Source organism: Bufo bufo, chromosome 4 (genome assembly GCF_905171765.1).
Source record: "Bufo bufo chromosome 4, aBufBuf1.1, whole genome shotgun sequence".
Classification (NCBI taxonomy): domain Eukaryota; kingdom Metazoa; phylum Chordata; class Amphibia; order Anura; family Bufonidae; genus Bufo; species Bufo bufo.
The window spans coordinates 617,074,562-617,102,036 of record NC_053392.1 but is presented as its reverse complement, the minus strand read 5'-3'; the positions used below and the strand labels follow the sequence as shown (position 1 = coordinate 617,102,036).

Genomic DNA, 27,475 nt, shown 5'->3' with positions numbered 1-27,475 from the left:
AGAACACAAGGATCTGTACAAGGACAGAAACCACATAGCTGAAAAGATATTAGACCTCACCCTGGAGATCATCTCCTTGATAACTGGAGAGGTTAGAATCTCACATGACATCACTCTTATCTCTAGTAATACACCAGGGAAATGACTGAAAAGGTGAAGGATTCTTAGAATCTCTGTAGTGATCGGCGTCTCCCCATACACAGGATTACACAGTAGTGAGGAAGTCGTCTGGTGAGTGTGTGACACCCCGTGTGTCAGGAGGACGGAGCAGGACCCAGAGCCCCATCACCGAGCCTCCACCTCATTCCCTGATACATGAGCAGAAGATCCTAGAACTTACCACCAGGATCACTGAGCAGCTGAGCGGAGAGGTGAGCGCTGCTGGGAATGCTGGGACATTATACAATAACGACAAGGGAGGGGTCTGGTAATGACTGTATCCTTGTGTTGTCAGGTTCCTATAAGGTGTCAGGATGTCGCTGTCTATTTCTCCATGGAGGAGTGGGAGTATTTAGAAGAACATAAGGATCTGTACAAGGACGTCATGATGGAGAATCACCAGTCCCTCATATCACCGGGTAAGAGGAGACCTTCCATGACTGTAGAGATGAGAACAGTTCTGAGAGTCAGATTTCCCATCATCTGATCATCACATATAGACAATGTATTCAGTGTGTATTTTCTACAGATGGATCCAGTCAGAGAAATCCACCAGAGAGATGTCCCAGTCCTCTGTATTCCCAGGACTGTCCACAGGAAAAGCACAATGTCCCACTGGATCATCAAGTAAGTGCAGCTGAGGTTTCTACCTATCCTCTACAGACTGATGTCAGGGGCATAACTAGAAATGGCAGGTTGGCATCTCCCCCAACCCCCACCAGTACATAGGTGTCATGCCCTGCTCAGGCTATGTACAGAGGTCTGCCAGATTAGCAGCATGTGTCTTGCCTTTTGTTTTGGAGTCAAGCTAGATCCGCCTCCCTTCAGGTGCACTGTGTGGGGTCGTTGGTTTCAGTTTAAATCACACCCACTCCCAGTGTTCCCTGCAGGTTATAGCTTCTGTCTGGATCTGTGTATGCAAGGAAGGAAGGAAGGAAGGATTGGCTGTTCCTGCTCAGAAAGATAAGCTGGTTTTTTGTTCTATTGTGGTTTGATGTCTAGGCTGTTAGAGAGACATCTGCCCCTCCAGGTTCTGAGGGAGCAGGCTGCCTCTATTCCCCTTTCACCATCTCAGGGATTTTAGGGTATTCTCAGCCCAGGCACGAGGACATGTTATTCCCACCTTAAGGGTCTGAACGTGGGCATAGCAGTATAGGGAGAGCTGGTAGGGATTTGTCAGGAGGTGACCTTGATCCCCAGCTTCTCGCCTAGAGACTTGTTTGTTTATCTTTCCGTGTATCTTATACCCTGTCCGTCGTGACAATAGGTCGCCATTTTTTGCCATCTCTCCACACACATAAGCCTGCACCTGCTTCAGAGTCACGTCACTTGAGAATGTCATGTGACCCTGTGACATCAGAGGGTCCTTAAGGTCCATGGGATTTATACAGTACACACACACACTGTTACTTACAGACATTCTGGGTTACTTTGGGGCAATCGCTCTTTGCTGCTAACGCAGCTGATTTTCTTTGCTTCCTCATATGCTGGAACCCCAGCAGCAGTGGAGTATACTGTAGGCTCCATTGCATCTTGCTGTTTGCTACAAATGGTTTCTGGTGTCATAAAAGATTGTATTAGGCTACTTTCACATTAGCGTTCAGAGAGGATCCGTCTGCATTAGAATTTTTTCTAAACTATAAGTCTGAAAGTTGTTCAGACGGATCCGTCCAGACTTTACATTGAAAGTCAATGGGGGGCGCATCCGTTTGAAAATTGAGCCATATTGTGTCAACTTCAAATGGATCCGTCCCCATTGACTTACATTGTAAGTCTGGACGGATCCGTTTGCCTCCGCACGGCCAGGCGGACACCCGAACGCTGCAAGCAGCGTTCGGGTGTCCGCTTGCTGAGCGGAGGCTGAACGCTGCCAGACTGATGCATTCTGAGCGGATCCGCATCCACTCAGAATGCATTGGGGCTGGACGGATGCATTTGGGGCCGCTTGTGAGACCCTTCAAACGGAGCTCACAAACGGAGCCCCGAACGCTAGTGTGAAAGTAGCCTTAAATGTTCTCCTGTTTGGACATCCACTTGGCAACTGAGATCCAATGTGGGTAAAAATAAAGTCCTGCAGAGTAGATGTAAGTCATAGACTAAATGACAGCACAATGCCAGTCAGCTGCATCTACAGCAGATACTGTCCTGTATTAACAGTCAGTGACTGACTCATCAGGTACAGAATCTTCCTGCTTATGCAAAACATTATTACCTTATCATCTAGAATCAGGTCCCCACAAAGGACAAGAGCAAGTGGATATACAGTTGCAAAAAAAAGTATGTGAACCCTTTGGAGTGATATGGATTTCTGCACAAATTGGTCATAAAATGTGATCTGATCTTCTACGTCACAACAATAGACAATCACAGTCTGCTTAAACTAATAACACACAAAGAATAAAATGTTACCATGTTTTTATTGAACACACCATGTAAACATTCACAGTGCAGGTGGAAAAAGTATGTGAACCCCCTAGACTAATGACATCTCCAAGAGCTAATTGGAGTGAGGTGTCAGCCAACTGGAATCCAATCAATGAGATGAGATTGGAGGTGTTGGTGACAGCTGCCCTGCCCTATAAAAAACACACACCAGTTCTGGGTTTGCTTTTCACAAGAAGCATTGCCTGATGTGAATGATGCCTCGCACAAAAGAGCTCTCAGAAGACCTACGATTAAGAATTGTTGACTTGCATAAAGCTGGAAAGGGTTATAACAGTATCTCCAAAAGCCTTGCTGTTCATCAGTCCACGGTAAGGCAAATTGTCTATAAATGGAGAAAGTTCAGCACTGCTGCTACTCTCCCTAGGAGTGGCCGTCCTGTAAAGATGACTGCAAGAGCACAGCGCAGACTGCTCAATGAGGTGAAGGAGAATACTAGAGTGTCAGCTAAAGACTTACAAAAGTCTCTGGCATATGCTAATATCCCTGTTAGCGAATCTACGATACGTAAAACACTAAATAAGAATTGATTTCATGGGAGGATACCACAGAGGAAGCCACTGCTGTCCAAAAAAAACATTGCTGCACGTTTACAGTTTGCACAAGAGCACCTGGATGTTCCACAACAGTACTGGCAAAATATTCTGTGGACAGATGAAACCAAAGTTGAGTTGTTTGGAAGAAACACACAAAACTATGTGTGGAGAAAAAGAGACACAGCACACCAACATTAAAACCTCATCCCAACTGTGAAGTATGGTGGTGGGGGCATCATGGTTTGTGGCTGCTTTGCTGCGTCAGGGCCTGGACAGATTGCTATCATCAAAGGAAAAATTTATTCCCAATTTTATAAAGACATTTTGCAGGAGAACTTAAGACCATCTGTCCACCAGCTGAAGCTCAACAGAAGATGGGTGTTGCAACAGGACAATAACCCAAAGCATAGAAGTAAATCAACAACAGAATGGCTTAAACAGAAGAAATACGCCTTCTGGAGTGGCCCAGTCAGAGTCCTGACCTCAACCCGATTGAGATGCTGTTCACACCAGACATCCCAAGAATATTGCTGAACCGAAATAGTTCTGTAAAGAGGAATGGTCAAGAATTACTCCTGACCGTTGTGCACGTCTGATCTGCAACTACAGGAAACGTTTGGTTGAAGTTATTGCTGCCAAAGGAGGTTCATCCAGTTATTAAATCCAAGGGTTCACATACTTTTTCCACCTGCACTGTGAATGTTTACATGGTGTGTTCAATAAAAACATGGTAACATTTAATTCTTTGTATGTTATTAGTTTAAGCAGACTGTGATTGTCTATTGTTGTGACATAGATGAAGATCAGATCACATTTTCTGACCAATTTGGTAGAAATCCATATCAATGCAAAGGGTTCACATACTTTTTCTTGCAACTGTAAGGTTCAGTTTCCAGAAGCAATGACAGGCTTTTTACCATACAATAATGTAAGAACTGGAGGTGATGAGCACAGCGTCCTCTCCAGGATAGGATCAGGTCATTTCATGCTGAAAACTGTCACATTTCATATGTGTAAGATACTTGTCTGAATGTTGATCCTGTCTGATCACCACGTGAGGAGATCCTTCTTCAGGGCAGAAAGGTTCATGTCTTCTAGGGGTGTTTGATCTTCGCCTGGATATAAGATAAGCTAGCAGTGGAGTATAGTTTTCTGTTTTCTCATGTCTTTAATGTGGGATCTTTACTGCAGGAAAGTTCAGGTGGAACGACGAGTGAGCTCAAAAAACCCGGATCGGTGTCCGTGAATGGTAAGAACCTTTCATAAATCTCATTTGACTGTAAATGTCTTTATTAATGGGAAATCTGATCGGAAGTTCAGAGAAACCTCCTCCTCCTGGATATAGTGCCCCAATATATTCATCATCTTCCTTGGCACCGGTACAATGTGACACAATATGGACAGAAACAATCACAAAAAGACTGGAGGGTAAATGCTGTTTCTGAGTAAAGGTCACATGATACGATAGGCCTCAGTTATAAACCTGTAGTATATGGACCCATGGGGTGTTATTATTATTATTAGGTGTTATTTGCACTGTATTTGTATTATTTTAATAGTACAGGTGTTTTGGACGTGGTGATGCCCATGATGTTTTATTTTTTAATTGATTACTCTTTTTATTCTAGGGGAAGCGAGTGATTTGAATTAAAAAACTTCTTTATATTTTTTCAATTTTTTTAAATCACCCAAAGTAACTATAACAAGCAATCATTAAATTGCCACTTGTATTCTTTTTTTTTAAAGACTGTGTTGTAAGTGTATTTTACATACATAATGAAGTACTGATTGGTTCTGTCCCCTTAAAATATTATATCACCTTTTTGTAATGATATTCCTTGTAATGTAGTGAGTCAGGGATCGTTAGATAACATGCACGTATCCCCCATTGTACTGAGAAGGCGGCGTTCCTGAATGATTATTAGTGATGAGCAGCATAGGCAATATTCGTATTTGGGATATTATCCGAATTTTTGGCCGAATATTCGCAATAAATTAGCAAAAATCGAGAATTCATTATCTATTTCTTGATTGCGAAAATCGGCAATGTATATGCGCATACTGAGCGCGCAATACAGGCGTGGCTCACTATTGCTAAATTTTCCAAGCTGCTAGAAGCTTTCTGAGACTGGAGAAAATGGTTCGCAGCAACTTTCGTGACTGTGAGGAAGAACTCCTGATCACTGTAAGTTTACATTTCGCATGCATGGCAGAACAATAGCTGTAAATGCAGATAGAGAGTTCCAATATATTCGCGATTGCGCAAATCGACACTAATGATGCGCATATGTATTTGCGCAATACGTGCAACTTCGCATTTTATCAGGTCGGAGTAGTTATTACTGACTGGTGCACTAAGTATTGTTGTGATATCACAGCACTATGTCTGTAGCATATACAGGGAGTGCAGAATTATTAAGCAAGTTGTATTTTTGAGGATTAATTTTATTATTGAACAACAACCATGTTCTCAATGAACCCAAAAAACTCATTAATATCCAAGCTGAATATTTTTGGAAGTAGTTTTTAGTTTGTTTTTAGTTTTAGCTATTTTAGGGGGATATCTGTGTGTGCAGGTGACTATTACTGTGCATAATTATTAGGCAACTTAACAAAAAACAAATATATACCCATTTCAATTATTTATTTTTACCAGTGAAACCAATATAACATCTCAACATTCACAAATATACATTTCTGACATTCAAAAACAAAACAAAAACAAATCAGTGACCAATATAGCCACCTTTCTTTGCAAGGACACTCAAAAGCCTGCCATCCATGGATTCTGTCAGTGTTTTGATCTGTTCACCATCAACATTGCGTGCAGCAGCAACCACAGCCTCCCAGACACTGTTCAGAGAGGTGTACTGTTTTCCCTCCTTGTAAATCTCACATTTGATGATGGACCACAGGTTCTCAATGGGGTTCAGATCAGGTGAACAAGGAGGCCATGTCATTAGATTTTCTTCTTTTATACCCTTTCTTGCCAGCCACGCTGTGGAGTACTTGGACGCGTGTGATGGAGCATTGTCCTGCATGAAAATCATGTTTTTCTTGAAGGATGCAGACTTCTTCCTGTACCACTGCTTGAAGAAGGTGTCTTCCAGAAACTGGCAGTAGGACTGGGAGTTGAGCTTGACTCCATCCTCAACCCGAAAAAGGCCCCACAAGCTCATCTTTGATGATACCAGCCCAAACCAGTACTCCACCTCCACCTTGCTGGCGTCTGAGTCGGACTGGAGCTCTCTGCCCTTTACCAACTTGCTTTCATTCCGCCCCACCGCAGTGACAGAATTTTTTTTTTCTGATCACTGCAAAAACACTGTAAAATCGCTGCGGCGCTATAAAGATCACTTTTGAGCTTTTTGGATCTTTATTAGCGATCGCAGCTTCATTTTTTTTTTTTGCACATTTTTTGGCAGAGATTTTTTCATCTACATTGATCGATGCGAATGAAGAAATCTGTACCGTTAATTTTTTCTTTCAGCCCAGAGGCTGAACGGAAAAAAAATATCTCATTACCCATATGCTCAATATAAGGCCTCATGCACACGACCGTACCGTTTTTTGCGGTCCACAAACTGCGGATGCACAAAAAACGGAAGCCCGTGTTGACTTCCGCAATTTGCAGAATGGAACGGGCGCCGGCAATATAAATGCCTATTGTTGTCCGCAATGCGCGGACAAGAATAGGACATGTTATATTTTTTTAGCGGGGCCGCGGAACGGAGTCACGGATGCGGACAGCACACGGAGTGCTGTCCGCATCTTTTGCAGCCCCATTGAAATGAATGGGTCCGCATCCGAGCCGCCAAAACGGCGGCTCGGATGCGGACCCAAACAACGGTCGTGTGCATGAGGCCTAAGGAGAATAGCAGAAACTCCTAATGCTGGCCATACATGTAATGATTGCGGAAACCCTCAAATACCAGGGCAGTACAAACACCCCACAAATGACCCCATTTTGGAAAGAAGACACCAAGGTATTTCGTGAGGGGCATGGCGAGTTCATGTAAAATTTTATTTTTTGTCACAAGTTAGTGGAATATGAGACTTTGTAAGAGAAAAAAAATAAAAATAAAAAAAATCATTTTCCGCTAACTTGTGCCAAAAAAAATAAATCTTCTATGAACTCGCCATGCCCCTCACGGAATACCTTGGGGTGTCTTCTTTCCAAAATGGGGTCACATGTGGGGTATTTATACTGCCCTGGCATTTTAGGGGCCCTAAAGCGTGAGAAGAAGTCTGGAATCCAAATGCCTAAAAATGCCCCCCTAAAAGGTATTTGTTGGACTTTCGGCCCCTTTGCGCATCTTGGCTGCAAATAAGTGTCCCACATGTGGTATCGCCGTACTCAGGAGAAGTAGGGCAATGTGTTTTGGGGTGTCTTTTTACATATACCCATGCTGGGTGAGAGAAATATCTCTGTAAATTGACAACTTTGTATAAAAAATGGGAAAAGTTGTCATTTACAGAGATATTTCTCTCACCCAGCATAGGTACATGTAAAAATACACCCCAAAACACATTGCCCTACTTCTTCTGAGTATGGCAATACCACATGTGTGACACTATTTTGCAGCCTAGGTGCGTAAAGGGGCCCAAATTCCAATGAGTACTTTTAGGATTTCACAGGGCATTTTTTACGCATTTGGATTCCAAACTACTTCTCACGCTTTAGAGCCCCTAAAATACCAGGGCAGTACAAACACCCCACAAATGACCCCATTTTGGAAAGAAGAGAACCCAACGTATTTAGTGAGGGGCATGGCGAGTTCATGTAAAATTTAAGTTTTTGTCACAAGTTAGTGGAATATGAGACTTTGTAAGAGAAAAAAATATATAAATCATTTTCCGCTAACTTGTGCCAAAAAATATATATTCTAGGAACTCGTCATGCCCCTCACGGAATACTTTGGGGTGTCTTCTTTCCAAAATGGGGTCACTTGTGGGGTATTTATACTGCCCTGGTATTTTAAGGGCCCTAAAGCGTGAGAAGTAGTTTGGAATCCAAATGCGTAAAAAATGCCCTGTGAAATCCTAAAGGTACTCATTGGAATTTGGGCCACTTTGTGCACTTAGGCTGCAAAAAAGTGTCACACATGTGGTATCGCCGTACTCAGGAGAAGTAGGGCAATGTGTTTTGGGGTGCATTTTTACATATACCCATACTGTGTGTGAGAAATATCTCTGTAAATGACAACTTTTTAAAATGTTTTATACAAAGTTGTCAATTTACAGAGATATTTCTCTCACCCAGCATGGGTATATGTAAAAATACACCCTAAAACACATTGCCCTACTTCTCCTGAGTACGGCGATACCACATGTGTGACACTTTTTTGCAGCCTATGTGCGTAAAGGGGCCGAAAGTTCAACGAGTACCTTTAGGCTTTACAGGGTTGCTCACAATTTAGCCCCGCCCAAAATGCCAGAACAGTAAACACACCCCACAAATGACCCCATTTCGGAAAGTAGACACCCCAAGGTGTTCACTGAGAGGCATAGTGAGTCCGTGGGAGATTTTTATTTTTTTTGCCAGAAGTTAGCAGAAAAGGAAACTTTATTTTTATTTTATTTTTCTCAGAAAGTGTCATTTTCCGCTAACTTGTGAAAAAAAATTAAATCATACATGAACTCACCATGCCCCTCCGCGAATACTTTGGGGTGTCTTCTTTCTAAAATGGGGTCATTTGGGGGGTATTTATACTATCCTGGCATTCTAGCACCTCAAGAATCATGACAGGTGCTCAGAAAGTCAGAGCTGCTTCAAAATGCGGAAATTCACATTTTTGTACCATAGTTTGTAAATGCTTTTGCGCAAACCAATAAATATACACTTATTGGATTTTTTTTTATCAAAGACATGTAGCACAATAAATTCTGACACAAACTTGTATAGAAATGTAATTATATTTGAACAATTTAACCAGAGAAAGTTAAAAATACACTTTTTTTGAGAAAATTGCGGCCTATTTTGATTAATATCGGAAAAACAAAAAATCTTAGCAGCAATCAAATACCAAAAAAGAAAGCTGTATTTGTGAGAAGAAAAGAAGGTAAAATTCATTTAGGTGGTAAGTTGTATGACCGAGCAATAAACCGTGAAATTAGTGTAGTGCAGAATTGTAAAAAGTGGTCTAGTCATTAAGGGGGTTTAAGCTAGGGGGGCTGAGGTGGTTAAAGATGAAGGCCTTACCCATTCCTTAATTGCTAGTACCTTACCAGGATCCATCTTGAAGGCGTGAGGAGTCAGGACATGCCCTAGAAACAGTATCTCCTGTACACCAAAGACACATTTTTCTTGTTTAGCGGATAACTAATTCCCCCTCAACACCTCTAATACTTGTTTAACATGAGAAACATGAGATTTGAAATCAGGAGAGAATATCAGAATGTCGTCAAGATAAACAATAACAAATTTACCTAAGAACTCCCTAAGAATATCGTTCATAAAATTTTGGAACACAGCTGGGGCATTGCCGAGTCCAAAAGGCATAACCTGATATTCAAAGTGTCCTGCCGGAGTATAGAACGCCATCTTCTATTCGTCTCCCACCTTGATTCGGATCAGATTGTATGCCCCTTTCAGGTCAATCTTGGAAAACCTGGTTGCCCACAGAACCTGGTTAAATAAATCCGGAATCAATGGGAGGGAGTATCTATTCTGGACAGTGATTTTATTTAATCTCCGGTAATCAATACAAGGCCTAAGACCACCATCCTTTTTCTTAACGAAGAAAAACCCCGCTCCCATAGGAGAGACAGAAGGTCTAATGTGCCCTTTACCAAGGCTCTCCTTAATATAATCTTCCATGGCCTTGCGTTCGGGCTTAGAAAGATTATAAATTCGCCCCTTAGGAAACTTGGCAACCTCAAACAACTCTATGGCGCAATCATAAGGCCTATGGGGTGGTAGAACCTCCGGAGTTGGTGATGAGAATACATCAGAATATTCCCTAATGACTGTGGGTAATGAATCAGACTTTACTGAGACCCCAGCCTGTACTACGGACAAGCACGAGTCACACTTAGGTCCCCATCTTACCAACTCCCCCTTGGACCAATCTATAGTGGGGTTGTGTAATCGGAGCCAAGGCAACCCTAGTACCACCTCAACCGGTAGGTTCTCAAGGACTAAAAGGGAACATCTCTCAGAGTGGCACACACTCACAGTTAGAGAAACCTCTGAGGTACATGACCTCACCATACCACCAATCAGGGGAGTAGTATCAATAGCCATAACATGGATAGGTGTAGGTAAATCAAACATTGGAATACCCAGTTTAACAGCGTACTCAGAGTCAATAAAGCTGGCCGTTGAGCCAGAATCAATAAAGGCCTTACCCGGCCATTTATTAAGCCCCAGAGAAATCGTAATGGGTACCAAAAGCTTACATTTAGTAAAATCAGGATGTACCTGGTCTTTAGGTTGCCTTGCCTTAGGAGACTTGACAGAGAGGGCCGTCTTAGGACACTGGTTGATCCAATGGTCAGGATCTCCGCAGTAGAAGCACACTCCACGTCTGCAGCGAAGATTCCCTCGGGTCATGCCAACCTGCATGGGTTCTTTGGTAGAGACCTCAGTGTTATCTCTGGGATAGGCCTCAGGCTCGACCAACGTCGAAGAGAACTGTATCTCCTGTCGTCTCTTTCTAACCCGTCGGTCAAGACAGACAACAAGGGTCATCATCTCCTCTAAGGTCTCTGGAAGTTGATAACTGACTAGAAGATACTTTAAGTTATCAGACAGACCGGACCTAAACTGAGTCTTAAGGGCTGGTTCGTTCCATCCTGAGGGGACACACCACCTTCTGATTTGGGTGCAATACTCCTCCGCAGGTAGATTGCCCTGAACCAGTGTCTTTAGAGCCGTCTCGGCTACCAGAGCCCTGTCTGATTCATCATAGAGGGTACCCAGGGCCTGAAAAAACCTCTCCACTGATGTAAAACAACTGGCGCCAGCAGGTAAAGAGAATGCTCAGTCCTGGGGATCCCTCTGTAGTCGGGAAATGACAATGCCCACATGGTCAGTCAGGGTCACCAGAGGATTCATTATAAAGTGGTTATTGGGCCTGTTAATCTGTAATGGTCACGTACACACACACACACAGGGGGGAGGATAGTGACCACTGCGCCCCACCCTCACCCCTCGCCCTGCCTACTTGCCTCACGAGTCCTGATGACAGGGGACAACTGGACGGCAGTCCCTAACTTAAGATACAGTAAGTGCTAGGAGGACAGACAAGACAAATAATGGATAGTGGACGGACCGGGTCAATACCAAAAGAGCAGCGTAGTACAGGGGGATAAGCAAAGAATGGTCAGGGGAAGCCGGGGTCAAATACCAGGAGAGTAGTGAAGTACAACAGGAGTCCGCAAAGAGTAGTCAAGTGGAAGCCGAGGTCAGAATGCCAGGAGGGATGCGCAGTACAGGAGGAGCAGGCAGAGGATCGTCAGGGAACAGGAACAGGTAAGTATACAGGAATCAAACAATCACCAGGAACGGAAATTAACAGGCAACCTGTGGCCAGCAGGCTGCCTGTTAAATACTAGCTAGCTGGGGTCATGTGACGTGGCCAGCGTCACATGACCCACACTAGGAAGTACAGCTGAGCATCGAGTGCCCAGCTCGGTGCTCAGACCTCGCCTGGTTGCTGGGGGAACTGGGGACGCCGGCCGCGCGGAGGAGACATGCGCGGCAGGTCCGTCCCACCCCCTATCACCAAGGAGACGAGGACGCTGAGGAGAGCAAGCGCCTAGGCGTCCCGTGACAGACAGATGCAGCAAAGGCTGCAAAATTCAGTGTTTTGCCCAAAATGGGTGTTTTTTTAATAACAGAATAGAACAGCAGTATCTAACGCGTGAATCTCACACTGACAGATGCAGCAAAGGCTGCAAAATTCAGTGTTTTGCCCAAAATGGGTGTTTTTTTAATAACAAAATAGAACACCAGTATCTAACGCGTGTATCTCACACTGACAGATGAAGCAAAGGCTGAAAATTTTGTTTTTTGCCCAAAATGGGTGTTTTTTTAAACCCAGAAAATTATTGAAGTATTTCAAGCTTGTCTTTCACACTGACAAATGCTGCAAAGGCACCAGATGTAGGATATTGCAAAAGATTTGTGTTTTTTAAACCCAGAAAATGATTGCAGTATTTCACACTGACAAATGCTGCAAAGGCCCCAGATGTAGGGTCTTGCAAAAGAAATGGGTGATTTTTTAAACCCAGATTATTATTGCAGTATTTCAAGCTGGGATTTGAATGTCACAAAAGCACATATGCTGTGCTGGTGCACTGAGCTTGCATAAAATGGCCGCCGGATAAAAGTTATTTTTCTGTGTCACTGGGTTCAGGGCAGGGTAAAAAGATTGTGCACTGCACCCACAAAACTAAATCTAGGTAGATCGCTGAGTTAACATGCACTTCTGATTAAAGATTCTTTCCTATTCTCTCCCTCACAGCAGCAGCATCCTCTCCCTACACTAGTAACAGCAGAGTGACGTGCAGCGCTACGTGACTAAAGCTTATATAGAGGCTGGGTCACATGATGCACTGGTCAATCACAGCCATGCCATTAGTAGGCATGGCTGTGATGGCTTCTAAGGGCACACGAGTTAAACGCTTGTTGATTGGCTGCTCTGCAGCCTTTCAAAAAGCGCCATAAAATAGCCGAACACCTAACCCGAACCCAAACTTTTACTGAAAAGTTCGGGTTCGGGTCCGGGGTTCCAAAATCCTAAAGTTCAGTAAGAACCCGAACTTTACAGTACGGGTTCGCTCAACCTTACTTGCAGAAACTGTCATTCTCGATAATCAAGACGATTATTGGTTCCTTTAAATCTACCTTTACTGAAACTGTACATTATATTGTTATCTTGCATGTCTTATTTATTTTATGTTTTCTGGCTTTCTATTGTTTTAAAAAAGCTTGAGAAAAAAAAATTTGCTTTGGGAAAAAAATAAACTTTTGTTTAATTTTCTAGGTAAAAATGGGATGAGAGTATACCATAAGAATCTTCATTTATCTTCCTATGATAAAGCAGAAGATAGCAATATCACACAAGCTAATTCAATAACTCCTAATGTACCCTCAGTCCTTCATAGCGGAGATATATCCAATGATACCGCTGGTCACAAGAAGCCTTCATCTAATCAATCACTGACTGGCAAAAGAAGAACTAAACACAAGTGTGGAAAAATATTTTCACATGGGACACCTTTTAAGAAAAAATCTAATCTTTCTTTACATGAGAGAAATTGCAGAGATAACAAGTTATTTTCATGCTCTGAATGTGGAAAATCTTTTACCAGGAAATGTATTCTAGTTGGGCATCTGAGAACTCACAGAGGGGAGAAGCCGTATTCATGTTCAGAATGTGGGAAATCTTTTATGTTGACATGCTCTCGAAAGAAACATCAGAGAACTCACACAAGAGCGAAGCCATTTTCATGTTCAGAATGTCAGAAATGTTTTAGTCAGAAATCTGGTCTTGTGGCACATTTAAGAATTCATACAGGGGAGAAGCCATTTTCATGTCCTGAATGTGGTAAATGTTTTAGTCAGAAATCATATCTTGTGAAACATCAAAAAATCCACTTAGTGGAGAAGCCATTTTCCTGTTCAGAATGTCAGAAATGTTTTACTCAGAAATCTGTTCTTCTGACACATCAGAAAACTCATACTGGGGAGAAGCCATTTTCATGTTCAGAATGTGGAAAATGTTTTACACAACAACCACATTTAATTCGGCATCTGAGAACTCACTCTGGTGAGAAGCCATTCTCATGTATTGAATGTGGAATGTGTTTTACTTGTAAATCAAGTCTGGTTAACCATCAGACAATTCACACAGGAGAGAAGCCGTTTCTGTGTCCTGAATGTGGGAAGTGTTTTCGTGTGAAATCAAAGCTTGTAGCACATCAAAGAATTCACACAGGAGAGGAGCCATTTTTATGCTCCAAATGTGGAAAATGTTTTAGTGAGAAATCCGATCTTGTGAAACATCTCAGAATCCACTTTGGGGAGAAGCCAATTTCATGTTCAGAATGTCAGAAATGTTTTACTCAGAAATCTGATCTTCTGAGACATCAGAGAACTCACACAGGGGAGAAGCCATTCTCCTGTCTTGAATGTGGGAAATGTTTTAGTCTAAAATCACATCTTGTTACTCATCAGAAAACTCACACAGAAGAAAAACCATTTTTATGCTCGGAATGTGGGAAGTGTTTTAGTCTGAAATCAGTTTTTGTCAGACATCAGAAAACTCACACAGGGGAGAAGCCATTTTCATGTTCAGAATGTGGAAAATGTTTTACCCAACAACCACATTTAATTCGGCATCTGAGAACTCACTCTGGTGAGAAGCCATTCTCATGTATTGAATGTGGAAAGTGTTTTACTTGTAAATTTATTCTGGTTAGCCATCAGACAATTCACACAGGAGAGAAGCCGTTTCTGTGTCCTGAATGTGGGAAGTGTTTTCGTATGAAATCAATGCTTGTAGTACATCAAAGAATTCACACAGGAGAGAAGACATTTTCATGTTCAGAATGTGGGAAATGTTTTGGTCTGAAATCACAACTTGTTGGACATCAGAGAACTCACACAGGGGAGAAGCCATATTCATGTACAGAATGTCAGAAATGTTTTAGTAATCAATCTGCTCTTGTGAAACATTTAAGAATGCATACAGGGGAGAAGCCATTTTCATGTTCAGAATGTCAGAAATGTTTTAGTCAGAAATCACAACTTGTTGGACATCAGAGAACTCACACAGGGGAGAAGCCATATTCATGTACAGAATGTCAGAAATGTTTTAGTAATCAATCTGCTCTTGTGAAACATTTAAGAATGCATACAGGGGAGAAGCCATTTTCATGTCCTGAATGTGGTAAATGTTTTGGTCAGAAAGCAAATCTTGTGAAACATCTAAAAATCCACTTAGGGGAGAAGCCATTTTCATGTTCAGAATTTTAGAATTGTTTTAGTCATAAATCTGCTCTTGTGAAATATTTTACGAATTCATACAGGGGAGAAGCAATTTTCATGACCTGAATGTGGTAAATGTTTTAATCTGAAATCAAATTTTGTTACACATCAGAGAACTCACACAGGGAAGAAGCCATTTTCATGTTCAGAATATCAGAAATGTTTTAGTCATAAATCTGCTCTTGTAAAAAAAACATTTAAGAATTCGTACAGGGGAGAAGCCATTTTCATGTCCTGAATATGGTAAATGTTTTAGTTTCAAATCACATCTTGTTGGACATCAGAGAACTCACACAGGGGAGAAGCCATTTTTATGTTCAGAATGTGGAAAATGTTTTGGTCAGAAAGCAAATCTTGTGAAACAACTAAAAATCCACTTCGGACAGTAGTCATTTTCATGTTCAGAATGTGGGATATGTTTTATTCTTCAATCAAGTTTAACTCGGCATCAGAGAGCTCACACAGGGGAGAGGTCTGACCTGTCTTCAAGATAGCTCATTAATATCAGATTGGGGGGTTTCGACACTCGAGAACCCCACCGATCAGTTGTTTGAGTAGGCCTCCTTGCAGCTTACAAAGCACAATGCTTTCCATTGGACAGCGCATGTGCTTGGTATTGCAGATCAGTCTCATTCACTTGAATAGGAGAGGATATTAAGAGCGATCATTCCATATTGTTCCTGTAATGCTAATGAAATGATAAAGCCAAATTGACGGCCAGCAAACGCAGCATACGAGACACACTTTGCGCAAGCCATCACACTCTGAACACCCTTGAGGGCCAGGTTACTCTTCACCCACCTCCAGCAGGAAGGGGGACTTTGGCAGAGCCCTTTCCAGATGTCAAATAGCAGGGCAGCTAGGCACACTGGCTGCAGTTGGGCAGAAAAAAACCTAAATAAATACCATGACACTATGCACTGGTGAATAGGAAAACACGAGAATGGTCAGTAAACGTAAGCCAGGGCAAAAGAACCAGAAGACAACCAAAACCGAAGCCAGAGACAATAACCAGAGAAACCACTCACCAGATAACTTAAGATACAAAGCCAGGGAAGCAACTGAATAACCAGCAGTAAGTGTTGGGGGGGAGACCAGGTTTAAATATCCCTCCACAGACCACCTGACACTGCTGAGATCACACGCAATCACCACCCTCAGCCCAGGGAAGCATAGGTGGGTCCTGAGAGTGTGCAGAGGAAGGAAACTCCCACCACATGTCTAAGTCAGGAGACCTGAAAACAGAGTTTCCATGGCAACAGCTGACGCTAGGGGCTCCAGCATCCTGGGACCCCTGACCAGCGTCAGCGCTGGGAATGATGGCGTTTTGTCTCCCAGCAGCACGTGACATGCGCGCATAAAGCGCAAACCTTTACTAGCTCTGCCCTCCGCAAGGAGTGAGGGATGCCCCGCCGGAGGGCCAGAGACCCCCTGGGAGAATGAGAGACAAGTCCGCATGGTGACATGCTTTTGGCAAGACTGCGTCTGGTTGCCTGACAGTTCCACTATATTTCTAGATATTAAATGTAATGTATATTTTGTGGTCAGGTTTCTTAAAGAAAATATAAAAAATAAATGTCCATATAACTGTGGTGAAATTATGGTAGTAATTGTGTGAAACATCAAATATAGTAGAAAACTGACCAGCCAAATATGTCCATAGAAATAAAGGTCCATAGAGATGCTAAGGACCTGCAGTTTATCTTCGTACTTGACAACACAGGGTAAATCGCAAAGATTTTAGAGACATTTGTTTTGCAATTTAGCATCTGTAAGAGCAGGTCTAGGTAAAGTCCAGGAGGGACATACAGTACAGACCAAAAGTTTGGACACACCTTCTCATTCAAAGAGTTTTCTTTATTTTCATGACTATGAAGGCATCAAAACTATGAATTAACACATGTGGAATTATATACATAACAAACAAGTGTGAAACAACTGAAAATATGTCATATTCTAGGTTCTTCAAAGTAGCCACCTTTTGCTTTGATTACTGCTTTGCACACTCTTGGCATTCTCTTGATGAGCTTCAAGAGGTAGTCCCCTGAAATGGTCTTCCAACAGTCTTGAAGGAGTTCCCAGAGATGCTTAGCACTTGTTGGCCCTTTTGCCTTCACTCTGCGGTCTAGCTCACCCCAAACCATCTCGATTGGGTTCAGGTCTGGTGACTGTGGAGGCCGGGTCATCTGGCGCAGCACCCCATCACTCTCCTTCATGGTCAAATAGCCCTTACTTTCAAAGTTTTCCCAATTTTTCGGCTGACTGAATGACCTTCATTTCTTAAAGTAATGATGGCCACTCGTTTTTCTTTACTTAGCTGCTTTTTTCTTACCATAATACAAATTATAACAGTCTATTCAGTAGGACTATCAGCTGTGTATCCACCTGACTTCTCCTCAATGCCACTGATGGTCCCAACCCCATTTATAAGGCAAGAAATACCACTTATTAAACCTGACAGGGCACACCTGTGAAGTGAAAACCATTTCAGGGGACTACCTCTTGAAGCTCATCAAGAGAATGCCAAGAGTGTGCAAAGCAGTAATCAAAGCAAAAAGGTGGCTACTTTGAAGAACCTAGAATATGACATATTTTCAGTTGTTTCACACTTGTTTGTTATGTATATAATTCCACATGTGTTAATTCATAGTTTTGATGCCTTCAGTGTGAATCTACAATTTTCATAGTCATGAAAATAAAGAAAACTCTTTAAATGAGAAGGTGTGTCCAAACTTTTGGTCTGTACTGTATGTCCCATGAAACTGTAGTAGGTGGTCAGAAAAGCTTTAGCTAGTGCTAGCAGTGGGCCCTCCCAGCTGCAATCCAATTAGAACTGGTTAAAACAGAGTGTGAAATATAAGTAAATATCTGGTATTTATTCTTTAACCTGTTTGCAAGGATTTGAACTTCTCTGGACAAAATGCCCAAGACAGATACACAGGGACAGTTTTAGACAAAGTGTGGACCTGGGGAAAAATGGAAGGTATGCTTTTTCTGTCTGAGACCTGTGTATTAATCCTACCTGTTTCTCAACTCTGATTCTTTACTGCTTGCCCTAACTTTGGATTGCTTTCTCGGATATATATGAACGCTGCCTGCCCTAACCTTGGATTGCTTTCTCGTATACACTAGTATGCTGCCTGTCCTGCCCTCGGCCTGTCTCCTGATTAGGCACACTGCCTGACTCTTCAGTGCTTTTCACTTGTGTCTCTGATCTCCATCAGTCAGCTGTCACATACATTGGGAGGACTCCAGGAGGTAGCGGCCATGTTGGTTCCCTGCAGCAAAGTATAGATCTCTATATAGGGGTTAAACAGTAAATACCAGGGTACAACCAGGACAAATGCCCTTAGATTTAACCCAAAGCCAAATCTGTTAGTTGGCACAGTGTGTCCACACTCATTGTCTGTTACAGTAAGCTAAGGCCATGCATCCCACTGAGCCACTCCAGATAGGACTACCAGAACTCTTCCAACTATCACAGGAAAAATACTGATCCAATCATACCTATATGATGTTTCCACTCGCTTGGAAGTTATTTCAACAGTCCCTGCAGTAATCTGCTTTTTGAAGATTTTAGCTCCACATAGACTATCAAACAGTTTTGGGATCTCGTAGTGGGTATCTATTCCTGACTGTAATTTTTTTTAAATCCCTGACTATCAGTGCAGGGTTGATGAGACCTATCTTTCTTTTTTTTTTACAAAGAAAAACCCAGCTCCAGGTGATGATAATAATTTGTGAAGAAAACCTCTGTGCAGATTTTCATTAATATAGTCTGCCATAGGTTGAGTCTCCAAGGGAGAAAAAAGATATAGAAGGACTGGAGGAGGTGTGGACCCAGGAATCAATTCTATTGCACAGTGGTAAGGACGATATGGTTGCAGGGATTCAGCTTCTTTCTTGTACAAAATATTTGCTAAACAATAATATGCTTCTGGCAGACCAAGAATGTTTTGTGGTGTAGCTGGAGGATGAAAAGGCTGTACAGGGGTCAAGCAGTTAAAAAGGCAGGATGAATCACAGTGCAGAATTTCAATAGAACTCCAATCCAGAACATCTATGCTTACAGAGCCAGGGTAGCCCTACCAACAGAGAGCTAGACATTGTCATAATGAGCAATGAGATATTCTCTGATATACATATATAGTGCTTAACTTCCTCTAATAAATGAGAGAATTCTGCTTTGATCCTAGAGAGGTATCAGTGTGATTTTCTCCATCATGCACGACTTACTAACAACTTGCAATTTGGAGCAGACAGTTGATAAGATAGCACAGCTTGTGTGCAAACAAAACAGTTGGCGCCCATCGTGGGGCAAGGGTGAAATTGTTCAGACTGAGCGGCTGCAAGAAATCATCCACTGGTGGGTTGAACGCATACAAGGGAGGAAACTGCGCAGCTCCGAGAAAGGTAAGAAAACTAGTTATCTTACCTAATATCCCTTCTGTGCAGTAGGTGGGACAGCTGTCCATCTGGAGACCAGACCACATAAGCCCTTGTCCCAAGAACTTGGTCAAAATGTATTATCAACTGTCTGTGGTGTAGCTGGCCAGCTAAGACCTTTCCTAGGTTGCTAATACAGCTTATATGTTTATACAGATAGGCCTGCCAATGTAAAACACTTTACATGTTTATATGTTAAAGACAAAAGCAGAGTTATTTACTGTGACTTCATGTTTTGGATGTCATGTAACAGTTATATATATTGTGTTCATAAAAGCAGAAAAGATAATATGCCTTTTAATATTCATTATACAAATGTAAGGTAAGCTCAATGACACAGTAGACACAACAGAAAGAATAGAGTTAAACTGTTGTTATTGAGCAGGGGTCTGGACCAATCACAGCCAGCCTCACACTGCCCAGGAGTCTTTGCCACTCATAGCCAGCCTCACACATAGTCTGTGTGGGAAATCCCCTAGCTGGAAATCATTATTCACCAGAGAGAGGAGCTGAACAGACACACAGTTCCAGCCAGAGTTCAGTTTTATGGAAGCAAAGAGGCCAAAATAGGTATTTAGAACAGTTATATAATGTTCCTATTGTTAATTTAGTACTTAGAACTGTATACTGAACTAGTTATGTGTTTACTTACAGTTCCACCTAATCAAAGCAAATCATCTAATCATACAAACTGCTCATACCATATCATACTGAGCCATACAAATTGCAATCTGCAAGCTGCTCAAAGCAAATGTATAGAGTAAATTGCAAACCAATTTGAGCAAGTAGAACTATAGGTCAAAGCTCAGATATACCTCTCAGAGAGATCATAAAGTGCTTAAATAACTGAAAAGAGAAATACATCCACCATTTTATGTTGAATGACAAGATTCAACAGTTAAACCACCATCTTATGCATACCGCCATTTTGTGAATCTTTATTCAACACGTGTTATGTACATGGACTATCTGCTGCGGAGGCGGCAGTGTTATATATGAAAAAAGGTTAAAGTTAATAAAGAAGTTATTTCCAGCATTTGGTGTGCTCTTTAAACCTACTGCTTCCATAGAATGGTGCTAGAGGAATTACAGAGTAATAGACAGTCTGGTTAGACTAAAAAGTCAGAGATATCAAAATTCTTCTAATGCCACAGCGCAAAAGGCACTTCATAGTGCTGCGCCTGCCACATGTGGTTAGACAGGGACTTCAGTGGAAATTGTATATTGTTATACGTGTTCCAACTTTAGACAGTTGATGACTTAAAAATATACTGCCAGCAGTAGATTATTGTCACATTAGTAAGTGTGTTCCTATTGCTGTCACGTATCTGTCACATCGATAGATGTCTTACAGTTAGTATGAAAAAGAGTATTATATTAGTGGATGGAGTATAGGTTATAACAGAGCCTCAGAAAAGGAGGAAGGACTCATGACGTATGTGCCAGAATTGTAAAACAAGGACTAAAGTTATCCATTGCAGAGGCGGGCTGGAATGTCGATAGAATATAACTGAAGTCCCTCTCCAGAAGAAGAGAACAGTTTATCAGTAGGTAGCTGTCCTCTAACTTCAGGGAGTTAGGAAAGTGTTCAGATTGAATGTACATGCAAAGATTGACAGTACGAGCAGTGTACAAGTTTTCAAGTTCAGTGAAGAGTTAAAAAAGAAATGGGGCGGGCAGCTCAGTGCTTGGCAGTTACGGCGCCCACCTGATTGTCTCGGAGAGAGAAAGAATGAAATTAATCAAGAACAGGAAAAAGTTAAGGAAGATAACAGGTTCACCAAGGAAGGAGGTTGAATTAGGAGGAATGGAAGAAAGTGCTGACAAATAAGAAAGGAATGCTTCAAGATAACAACGTACTAAAAGATGCAGAAGCATGGTATAGAACAGCTAGATAAATGAAATTAGGCTGGACAGAAATGTATGATGAAAAGACAAATTACTATTATTACATGCTGCCAACACAGCCCCCTAAAATGGCACCGGAGGACTCTGCCATACTTCAGCAGGCACCATATTATCAGCCCCCTCAGTCTCCATATGGGTGGATCTGTGGAGTATGTTATTGCCAAAATCCCACAGGGAGGAATGTCTATTACAGCTGTGGAACGGCAAAACCACGCCCCAGGCCCACCTCCTTGTACCTGGTTATCACACAGGATGGCACACCTTATGTACCAGCTTCCGCTCCAGCAGACATCTTAACTAATCCCACTTCCTCCCCGGCAGCCATCTTAACTAGTCCTACTTCCACCCCGGCAGCCATCTTAACTAATACCACTTCCTCACCGGCGGCCATCGTAACTACTGGCATCTTCATGAATGGGGAAGAGGAACAACTGGAAGACCAGGCCGAAGATGGAGTAGGTGCTCCCGCTGATACTACATATGGGGATCAACAGTTATAGGCTTCACAGGACCCCTCTCAACCAGGTCCCTCAGGACAGCTAGTTATCCCACCTGAAATAACTGTGACTTTAGAAGCAGGACAGGCCTTATTGACTCAGTTGATGCCTATGACTCCCCACAACGGGATGACTTAGACGCAGTACGTCACGCTCTCCTCTCTCCCCGCGGCTCGGCTACCTCGCTGCTCTCGGCGTCTCCGTGGCCGTTCCTGCCTCCATGGACCTGGGGTGTGCTGCTCCCCTAGCCCCCGACTCCGCTTGTCCCCTAGCGGTGTTTGTGTCTCTGGCTTCTCCCGATCCTCCTGTCTTCCCCACCTCACCTCTGTGCCTCACCTCGCTTGGATCGCCTGGACTGAAGGACTTCTGGACCTTATTCTGGAGCTTTGCCTTGTCCCCCCTCGTTCGCTTTTGCTTTTCCTTTTCCGGCTTCATCTGTTTCCTGGTTGGCGGGGCGAAGCGCAGTCGGCTGACTTGATCGGAAGGCTCCTGCTGCACCTGGGATTCCGGATTCTTTGATTGCCGGTGTGCCTCCTGATTCTCCGGTGCCTGCTGGTGATACTGCCTTTCTCCTCTGGACGGGCTCGCTCCGTGTTCCGTGTTTTGACTCCGGCGGCAGGGGTTGTCTGTGGTGGTCTGTGGTGGTCATAGGAGCTTGGTCGGCCGCTTCGCCTGTCCTGCATATTAGGCTCTTCTCTGGCGGCCTCCATCCCCTCTTGCTCTGCCGCCCATTCAGTGTTTCTGGGATCGAGTGGTCTTCCTTTGGACGTTCAGGTGGGATCTCCGTGGCCATTTGGATGGTTAAAGAGTGGAAAAAAATGGTGAGATTGTTCCTTTTTGCTCTCTCTGGCTCCCCCATGTCCTCTTCCCTCCTATACTAATTACTAACAGACTAATTAAAAAGAATGAAAGTATTCTAAAGCATACTTAACCTACATTTTATATGGTTTATTATTAAGAGAGAACAAGGAGGTACAAATATAAAATATAACACAAATACAAATACAAAAGGAACAAAACCAGAAAAAAAATAAAAATAATAAACTAAAGTAAAGAGAAAAAAATTGAAAAAATAAAGAGGAGGAAAGGAAAGAGGGAAAAATAAATAAATAAACAAAAAAGAAACAGGAACGGGGAATGGCTCCAAAAGCAAGTAGGCGCTCGGCAGACCTCTCAGGCTAGAAACCGGGTTCTAAAACCTTTGAAGCGACAAAAATAGACCAATTCCTGAGGTCTCCAAGGGTTAATACGAGGGGGGGTCAAAAGGATATCGGCTCCAAAAAAACTGATAATTTTGAGGTGACGGAAATAGAACCACAAAAAGTCTCTGGACACTCTCATGGGGAAGAGGGAATAGAGGGAGAAGATATGTCTAGTGCCAATTTCTCTCCACTAAAAGAATTACTGCTGGCGGTAAAACAGAACAGGGATTTAATACAAGGCATTACAACCCAACTCGGGTCTATCCAAGTTGACGTGGGATTGATTAGAGACGATTTGTCAAAAATTCGAGACAGAGTCAACAATGTGGAGAGCTCTATGGCTCTTATACAGAATGAATCCCAAAAAACAAACTCTGAAATTTTCACACTGAAGATAGAGTTTAATCTTTTGAAGAGAAAGGTGGCGGATCTTGAAGATAGATCACGAAGATACAATGTGAGAATCTTGGGGGGCCCAGAGGGCGCCGAAGATAAGAATCCTACCCAATTTATACAGATGTTAATCCTTGAGAATTTTGGGAGGGATCCGTTTTCTCCACTATTTATGATAGAAAGAGCTCATCAGGTCCCAGGTGGCAAACCAATTCCTGGGAGACAACCCCAGACATTCCTTGTTAAGTTGTTGGCTACAAGGGACAGAGATATGTTACTGAGAAGGGCGAGGGAATGCTCACCGGTTTTATATAATGGAAACAGATTGGCTTTCTTTCCTGATTTTTCAAAAGACATCTAAGAAAAGAGACGCTCATTTATGATGTAACACAATGAAGAAAAAGAGTGCATGACACACCGGTATGAGAAAATACAAATCAATTTTATTACAATATCCATAAAAGACATACATGATACATATTATACGACAATAAATAAGCAGGGACAACCACAATCCTGCATCACACTGCTACCTGCCCCATCAAATAGATGGACGTGATAGAATCTCCATATGTATAATATCTGAATGGCCAATTATCCCCATGGATATAGTGCCAGGTACATGGAGAATCTATAGCAAGGGTGTGCTAGCCTCAAGGAACCGGAGTGCATAAATACCAAAGTTACAGACGCAAAGTCCAAAAAGTACTAGGTAATGCAAGTGAATAGGGCTACATACCAACAGAGCTGGGACAGGTACCCGGGCAATGGCGCTCCTCAACGCGCGTTTCGCGTATAATTTGCTTCCTCAGGAGGAGTTAAAGACCAGGGAGGGAGAGAAAACTAATAAGGCGCCGTCAACCAATCCTGTGTCTATTCTGGCGTCATGTGATTCTCTGTGAAATTCCATGTCATCACGGCGGCGCATGACCAATCAACGTCCGCCACGTCATGTTACTTCCGCCCTTCCTCTGAGGCCAGTGGGGGAGAGGGCGGTCGCACATCCTATGATGCCGATCGCCATCGCCACCACTGCCCTGCACACGAGAGAGAGGGCGGAAGGAGACGGCCGGACTAAACGGTCATGCGCACGGATGGCACGGAGTGTAAAGAATCAATAGGACTCTATCAAAAATGAGTATGGATCTAGTCTTAATGTATACATAAATGTAGCATATTATACATGGATGCGTGGAGGTCCCATAATTTACACATGATAAAGTGAGCATCCTAATTAAAACGTTAGTGTTATACTCATAAGTGTGCAAACAGTACAGTGATCATGACACTACATCATACAGTCAATAATTCATTATACATGATTACATTAAAAACGAAAAATCAATAGCCGTGGTAACCACAGTGTTTGTTCAAATGTGACAAGATTATAGAAGATACCATACCCTCTATAAATACATTTACATAAGTGAATATACAATAATTAAAGTGCAAAGTGCAATAGTGCTGTGATACCATTAAAGTAATACATGGCATTACGGCACAAAGCCCCATATTGGGCACATCACAGTTATCAGGGACCACCACATACGAAAACACGGACTGATCCATTCAATGAAGACAAAATTCATAACATCGGGATTTCACAAAAAGACGGACATTCAGGATGGATCGGCAGACTAAAGAGTAGAAAAAACACATTATTATACATGTATATGCATCAACTATGACCCCATAATAAAAAATGGGCAAAATCTCCCATACATGTATAATAATGTGTTTTTTCTACTCTTTAGTCTGCCGATCAATCCTGAATTTCCGTCTTTTTGTGAAATCCCGATGTTATGAATTTTGTCTTCATTGAATGGATCAGTCCGTGTTTTCGTATGTGGTGGTCCCTGATAACTGTGATGTGCCCAACATGGGGCTTTGTGCCGTAATGCCATGTATTACTTTAATGGTATCACAGCACTATTGCACTTTGCACTTTAATTATTGTATATTCACTTATGTAAATGTATTTATAGAGGGTATGGTATCTTCTATAATCTTGTCACATTTGAACAAACACTGTGGTTACCACGGCTATTGATTTTTCGTTTTTAATGTAATCATGTATAATGAATTATTGACTGTATGATGTAGTGTCATGATCACTGTACTGTTTGCACACTTATGAGTATAACACTAACGTTTTAATTAGGATGTTCACTTTATCATGTGTAAATTATGGGACCTCCACGCATCCATGTATAATATGCTACATTTATGTATACATTAAGACTAGATCCATACTCATTTTTGATAGAGTCCTATTGATTCTTTACACTCTGTGCCATCCGTGCGCATGACCGTTTAGTCCGGCCGTCTCCTTCCGCCCTCTCTCTCGTGTGCAGGGCAGTGGTGGCGATGGCGATCGGCATCATAGGATGTGCGACCGCCCTCTCCCCCACTGGCCTCAGAGGAAGGGCGGAAGTAACATGACGTGGCGGACGTTGATTGGTCATGCGCCGCCGTGATGACATGGAATTTCACAGAGAATCACATGACGCCAGAATAGACACAGGATTGGTTGACGGCGCCTTATTAGTTTTCTCTCCCTCCCTGGTCTTTAACTCCTCCTGAGGAAGCAAATTATACATGAAACGCGCGTTGAGGAGCGCCATTGCCCTGGTACCTGTCCCAGCTCTGTTGGTATGTAGCCCTATTTACTTGCATTACCTAGTACTTTTTGGACTTTGCGTCTGTAACTTTGGTATTTATGCACTCCGGTTCCTTGAGGCTAGCACACCCTTGCTATAGATTCTCCATGTACCTGGCACTATATCCATGGGGATAATTGGCCATTCAGATATTATACATATGGAGATTCTATCACGTCCATCTATTTGATGGGGCAGGTGGCAGTGTGATGCAGGATTGTGGTTGTCCCTGCTTATTTATTGTCGTATAATATGTATCATATATATCAAGAAGAAACAGCAGGCACACCACCTTCTGGAATGATAGTGGAACACTAGAAATGCTATATTGAAGTTTATTCAATTCATACAAGATATCACATGATAAAAAAGGCCCAATATACATAAAAACACTCAATGAAATAAAATAAAAATCATAAAATATTCATAAAAGAAAGGTCAGACCGCACTCTATGATAAAATTTCCTGAGATAGGTAGTCCTATACTGGAATATGGCACAAAGTCCACCTGTCAATGGTTGCCAAATACCGTTGTCTCTATGAGACTCTTACCACTCGTTGATATGTGGTATACTTGCACGGAGCGGTGAAAGGATGTAGTCACCAAGGTGCTGGACACTGGACGCTGGGTAGATGAAAGCGCACTGCTTGGAAGACGTGCTCTCGGTAGATAATCACACAGCGGTGAGAGGTATAGTCACCAGGACACTGGACGCTGGACGCTAGACGCTGAAATGATAAAAGCGCTCAGCCTAGGAGGCGTGTTTTCAGTCAGGTGATCCTGTGTAGACGAGTCAGATGATCAGGTCAGCTGATGCAAACGTCCGATCACGTGATGCACAGGTCCTTAGACTATAGTACACTTAGGCACAGCAGAAATCCAGGTCCTATACTGCAACAAAGACTATGTTGACAGTTATCTTTTTCAAAGAATAATTATCTTTGTCCACGGAATCTTCTGTACTTAGGGTCCGGACCAGTACTGGATGTAGGAGTTGCGTAGTCTGCTAGACGCGTTTCGAGGCTACCTGCCTCTTCCTCAGTAGCTATCAGACTGCGCTCTTCCAAACCTTTTATAGGATACACACTTAAAATCATTGATAAAACATGGGATCAAATTAAAGATACTAATAAACCATGAAATGGATTTTTTTAAAAACCTGAAATGGATTTTAAAAATGGAGACATACATATAAGCCATAAACAACTATCAGGATATCGAGTGTTATTGTTT

General features: G+C 42.4%; 2 protein-coding genes across 3 annotated transcripts in view; both read left to right on the top strand.

The window, feature by feature from the left end:
- Nucleotides 1-27,475, top strand: part of LOC120999664 (oocyte zinc finger protein XlCOF6-like) — a 2,208,135-nt gene that overhangs the window by 186,145 nt on the left and 1,994,515 nt on the right. The window lies entirely within an intron of this gene.
- On the top strand, nt 464-15,139 carry LOC120999658 (zinc finger protein 260-like). 2 transcript variants are annotated; one of them, XM_040430652.1, is made up of 4 exons: nt 464-578; nt 689-786; nt 4,329-4,386; nt 13,130-15,139. In XM_040430652.1, the coding sequence occupies exons 1-4, from the start codon at nt 494-496 to the stop codon at nt 15,121-15,123; spliced, it is 2,235 nt and encodes a 744-aa protein (XP_040286586.1). In that variant the 5' UTR covers nt 464-493; the 3' UTR covers nt 15,124-15,139. The 2 variants fall into 2 exon arrangements, with proteins under 2 accessions (XP_040286586.1, XP_040286587.1); XM_040430653.1 differs by lacking the exons at nt 464-578; nt 689-786; nt 4,329-4,386 and adding an exon at nt 4,028-4,114.